This window comes from Lactuca sativa, chromosome 7 (assembly GCF_002870075.4).
Source record: "Lactuca sativa cultivar Salinas chromosome 7, Lsat_Salinas_v11, whole genome shotgun sequence".
In the NCBI taxonomy this organism is placed as follows: Eukaryota; Viridiplantae; Streptophyta; class Magnoliopsida; order Asterales; family Asteraceae; genus Lactuca; species Lactuca sativa.
In genome coordinates this window covers 24,658,394-24,664,084 of record NC_056629.2, presented here as the reverse complement: position 1 = coordinate 24,664,084, position 5,691 = coordinate 24,658,394, and the positions used below count along the sequence as shown (strand labels likewise).

At 34.1% G+C, this 5,691-nt stretch overlaps 1 protein-coding gene across 1 annotated transcript; it reads left to right on the top strand.

Moving 5' to 3' along the window:
- Window positions 1-858: 858 nt before the first annotated feature.
- Window positions 859-4,916, top strand: LOC111907416 (receptor-like serine/threonine-protein kinase SD1-8). The gene is made up of 7 exons (XM_023903179.3): window positions 859-2,123; window positions 2,243-2,413; window positions 3,083-3,279; window positions 3,526-3,739; window positions 3,829-4,066; window positions 4,165-4,315; window positions 4,439-4,916. The coding sequence occupies exons 1-7, from the start codon at window positions 872-874 to the stop codon at window positions 4,745-4,747; spliced, it is 2,532 nt and encodes an 843-aa protein (XP_023758947.2). The 5' UTR covers window positions 859-871; the 3' UTR covers window positions 4,748-4,916.
- The last annotated feature ends 775 nt before the right edge of the window (window positions 4,917-5,691 follow it).

Sequence of the window (5,691 nt, the reverse complement as noted above, 5' to 3'; positions counted from 1 at the left end):
TTGTTCAACGCTACATGAAGTAGCTTTTAGAATCGGAGTGTTTTGTTAAAACTAAAAGCTAAACGCTCGTACTGCTAAACGAAGCTTTTTGTTTAAACTAGAACGTTTTATCAAAGCTAAATGCTAGAAGCTCCCAAATGCTTTCAAAAGCTTCGTGCCAAACAAGCCCGTAATGTTTAACAAAACGCTTCTGAGCTTTTGAAATCAATTTCCATAATTACCCTTAAAAATATATTTATATATTTATTTGTTTTTAATCAATTGTCTTTTTATATCGTTTTATATATTTTAAAAACTTCCAGCTGCTTTTGCCAAACATTCATATAATAAATAAAAGCTATAACTTCCCGCTACCAGCTACTTGCTACACGCTACCGGCTGTCCGCTACCAGCTAACCGCTACCCGCTTCCAGCTAAGATCTATTTTTATCAAAAACACCCTTAAACTAAAAACTATCCATTAACTCCACACAAAAAGAACGGATTTAAGTAAAAAATTTCTAACTTGTTAAAATACATAATATGGGAATTAAACAAGTAAAGCTATAATCAAGTTTCAACCCAATTAAGTAATCAATTTGACACAAGAATACACGAACTTACTATAAAATTTCCATAAGGACCATAACTTCTTGATCAATAGGGAATCTATCATTTATTTAAAAAAGTCAAGTAATCAAAGAATTTAAGTATTCAAAAATATTGCACCCTATTAATATTTGAAGTGTTCCACAATTTCCACGAATTCTTTGAAGATGAAACCAACATATAAAATCTCCAATTCCCCAATCCAATAAACACAAAACAAAATTCTGTTGGTGATTGTAACTTTCAAAGAATGAAAACCCTCCATACCCATGTCAGCAACTTCATGTTCATATTCTCTCTCTTCTTCTTCTACCCTTTTCTCAGTGTAGCCGTTGACACCATCACACCCACACAACCCCTAACCATCAATCAAACTCTAGTCTCTAATGGTGATGTTTTCGAGTTGGGTTTCTTCAATGCAAACAACGGTAGTTTGTACATAGGAATTTGGTATAAACAAATTCAGCAGCTAACGTATGTTTGGGTAGCTAATAGAGACACCCCCATCACTTCATCATCCGGGAACCTAACCATCGTCGACAACGGCAACATGGTGCTGGTAGATCAAGTGGGAACCGTCGTCTGGTCATCAAATCAACCCAAAAAGGTGGTGAAGACGGTGGCGCAGCTTTTGGACAACGGTAACTTTGTGCTTCGACCGGAAAACGATGAGAAACCGGAGAATTATATTTGGCAAAGCTTTGATTATCCGACTGATACTCTATTACCGGAGATGAAACTGGGGTGGGACAGGAAATCTGGAATTACTCGGCGTTTGCAGTCGTGGAAGACGAGCAATGATCCGGCGACTGGTGATTATTCTTTTAAACTGGATACCAGTGGCTTCCCGGAGCTTCTAACATTAAAAAACGAAACAAGAATTTGGCGAACTGGGCCGTGGAATGGGATAAGGTTTAGCGGCGTACCGCAGATGGTGGGGGTGGATATAATGCAGTTTGAATTACAGGATAATTCCGATGAGATCAGTTATAAGTTTGAAATGGTGAATAATTCTATCTATTCACGATTGGTTATAAATTCTTCTGGTATTAATCAAAGATTGGTTTGGGCTAAAACAACAGAAACCTGGAGGGTGTACTGGTCTTTCCCCGGTGATTGCGATCACTATGGTGAATGTGGTCCGTTCGGCGTTTGTGACACAACGACTGCACCATTCTGCAACTGTTTGACCGGATTCCAGCCAAAGAACAAACAATTATGGGATCTCCGAGATAGGTCCGATGGGTGTGTTCGGAGCTCCGTATTGGATTGTGGGTCGGATGGATTTCTGCAATTGAAGAACATGAAGTTGCCGGAGAGTTGGAAAGCGATTGTTGATGAGATGAAGAATTTGAGCGAGTGTGGTGAGATGTGCAGAAAGAATTGTTCTTGTGGTGCTTATGCTAATATGAATATCAATGGAGGCGGGTCGGGTTGTGTGATGTGGGGAGTGGATCTTATGGATATGAGACGATATGCTGGTTCTCAAGATGGAGGACAAGATATCTACGTTAGAGCCGCAGCTTCTGATTTGGGTATGTTTCTGAATTATACTTTAGCGACTTATATCGTATGTATAAAAAAAAAGTAGTAGTTTTGCTTTAAATTTTACTACAACTTTAAACATTAATAATCATGAGTTTGTTGATTGCAGCTCCACCGCCGGTAGCTGAAAATACCAAAAGTGGCTCCGCCAACAGCAACCACGTTGGTAAGGTTGTCGGCATTACCATGAGTGCCTGTGTGGTGCTCATATTTATTCTGATGCTCGTCTACTTCAAGAGGAAGAAAACACCAACCTTGATAACATCAATGGATAGAGAGGGTAATTGCGACTTTTTAAGAGTCAAATACCATAGATTATAATTTTGAAATCAATAATTAACATTAAGGTAACATAAAAGATAAGTGCAAATCACTATAATATACTAAACTGAATGTAGTCCTCTAACAATTAAAGTAATCATATTTCGTGCAAAATGTTCATTTTCTTTTCAGAAAAACATCAATTTTTGTAACGAGGACCATTCATAAATGATAAATCCATTTCTCAAAATAAGAAAATTCCCAAAATCAAGTTTTAATATGTCTATTTTGTGATATTGTTCAAAAGATGGTCAACTTATGATAAGACCCATCCCTTTTCGTTTTAGTAAGTAGTTAAGCCTATAAATAATTCATAACTAGATTACCCATCAACAGTTTTTTAATGTTGAAACAAATTTCAGTTACAAAGACTTGAAAAATAGGATGCAAGTTTTCATTTTGGGAACTGATTCGTACACAATAAATTTTCTCTATACACTACAGTTTATGTTTTAAATTGTTGTATTATACAACTATATAAAGCATATATTGTTGTGTATGACAAAAAACTGTTGTGTACAAATCACTTCCTTTTCATTTTGGACAGAGAGAGTTCGAACTTTTTAAGTCAAAACAAACCGGGTGAGACTTCATATGTGCTTGATATATTTTGTTTGATCCAAAATAGGTCCACAAGGAAGAACCGAAGATTCCTTAGTAAATGATGAGGTTATTCTACCAAATAGAAGAAGAGATAACCGTGGCAAAACAACTATGGATGAACTTGAATTACCCTTGTTTGATTTTACAACACTCGCTATTGCAACAAACAACTTCTCAAAAACAAATGAACTTGGGAGAGGGGGGTTCGGGCCTGTTTACAAGGTAAGTACTAGGAAATATGGATTACAAAATTTGATATGGATAGTCGATAATCTAAAAATTGGAGTAAATATTATCAATAGTTATTGATATCCAGATTATTGAAAAATCCGAAATATACTTATCTTTATTTGTTATTTGAAATTACTTTACCTTTGTTATTATTTTTTTGTTTTTTAATTATTCAAAAATTCAAATAAGACAATAGAAAAAAGATAAATAGTTGCATTATTGTTGTTGGTGATATAGGGTATATTAAAGGAAGGTGAAGTTGTAGCGGTAAAAAGACTCGCAAAAATTTGCGATCAAGGGATTGAGGAACTTAAAAACGAGGTTCAATTAATCGCGAAACTCCAACATCGAAATCTTGTTCGGGTATTGGGTTGTTGCATTGAGGTGGAAGAGAAGTTGCTGATTTATGAGTTTATGGAAAACAAAAGTCTTGATATGTATCTTTTTTTTGGTAAAAAATTTACTGGCATTGTTTTTCTTCTTTTGAAACCTGAGTATTTCTCCACCAAAATCTAACTATGTTTCTTAAAATCATTATAGGAAAAGAGGAAAGCATGAAACTTAATTGGAAGATCCGATTCGAGATTATACGTGGGATTGCACGAGGGCTTCATTATCTTCATCACGATTCAATACCTACAATTGTCCATCGAGATATGAAAGCAAGTAATATTTTGCTTGATAAGGAAATGAAACCGAAGATATCAGACTTTGGTATCGCAAGGATTTTCGGAAGGGATCAAAAAGAAGCACAAACAAAAATAGTGATTGGAACATAGTAAGTATCTTTGTACTTTATGCATAAATATAATATATATGTCCACATAAAAGGTATAGTTTTACTCTTTCTTATTATTTTTGTCAAATTCTGTATAGTGGTTATATGTCACCTGAATATATGATGAACGGGAGTTTCTCAAGAAAATCAGATGTTTTTAGTTTTGGGGTTTTGATTCTCGAGATAGTAAGTGGTAAAAGGAACAGAGGATCATCCAACACAGATAGCCAACTTAACCTTCTTGCACAAGTAAGTAATATTAGTGATATATTTAGAACTTCTAAAACCATACCCCATAAACTTAGAGTTAATTCCATTTGGGTTCTTGTCTCTTTAAATTATTGTATTTGTAATGAAACCAATATTTTTTAGGCATGGAATTTATGGAACGAGAGGAGAGCTTTAGAACTATTAGACGAATCTATTGGAACCAAATTTTCAATAAATGAAGTGTTGAGGTGCATACAAATTGGACTCTTATGTGTTCAAGAACTACCAAAAGATCGACCTAAGATGTCAGAAGTAATGTTGCTATTGAGCAGTGAAACTGTGGGAATGTCACCACCAAAACATCCTGGATTCTTCTTTAGGAATGAAAATCTTGAACCAGAAACTTCAAGCAAAAAAGATGATTCCATGACCGTAAATCAAATAACACTAACGGTAATAGAACCTAGATAGCTAAACTAGGTTAATCACCATCTAGCATCAATTGTACATCGTATATTTTTTAATTATTTTTCGTTTAATTTTTTTCTTAACCGAAGGGGAGATTATGTCATACTTTACACATTACAATAATACATCAAGTGTAATTTGTTGGATTGGATTTTGTATATTATTATATGAAGGTTTGTTGGTGTAAGACGATGTTTTGTAGTTTATTTGTTGTAAAATCTGAATTTTTAATATAAATTAAAACTCATTTCGTAAAATAGATTTCTAAGTGAATATATTGACAAGTAGTTTACATCATGATCACTTGAACTTAATTACCTTTATTCATTAATTGCTCGAAGCGAACCTCAATTTATTTCTCGATCGGAAGTTTCATCATGTATCGTCTTATCAACATGTTTTCATTGGCTATGTGTGTTTTATTGTGAACGTCTCTCTCAAATGAAAAAACTAGAATTCGCAAACAATTGAAATAAGACCATTAGTTGTAAAAGACTTATTTATTGATCACTAAAACTCGAGTATATTAGATGTAGATCGGACAAAAAATTAGAAGTGATGTCGGCAGCTTTATTAGTAAGAATTACCATTAAAATGTTTGCTTCAAGGTAGACCTGACAATTTGATACACGACATGATTAACACGACAAGAACACGATACGAGTTTTCCGTGTATGTGTTTTAGAAATTCGTGTTTCATGTTTATTCATGTCTGACACGTATTTTAAATTCGTGTTTCGTGTCTTATACGTGTCAAATACGAATTTATCTGTTTAGACACGTATAAGACACGGTACAAATTTGTGTTAACACGTGACACGTATATAAACATATATACTTTAGGGTTAAATTTTATATTTATAATATATTAGGGACCAATTTCATAAAATTCAATAATTAGTTTATAGCCCTAGCTTAAAAAAAGCCATTAAAAACATGTCTATTCG

What these genes read in the sequence shown, in the direction of transcription:
- LOC111907416 (XM_023903179.3), top strand. Translation starts at nt 872, where the DNA reads ATGTTCATATTCTCTCTCTTCTTCTTCTACCCTTTTCTCAGTGTAGCC. An exon ending in GGTTCGGGCCTGTTTACAAG is followed by an intron (nt 3,280 to 3,525) that starts GTAAGTACTAGG and finishes TTGGTGATATAG; the next exon opens with GGTATATTAAAGGAAGGTGA. An exon ending in AACTTAACCTTCTTGCACAA is followed by an intron (nt 4,316 to 4,438) that starts GTAAGTAATATT and finishes AATATTTTTTAG; the next exon opens with GCATGGAATTTATGGAACGA.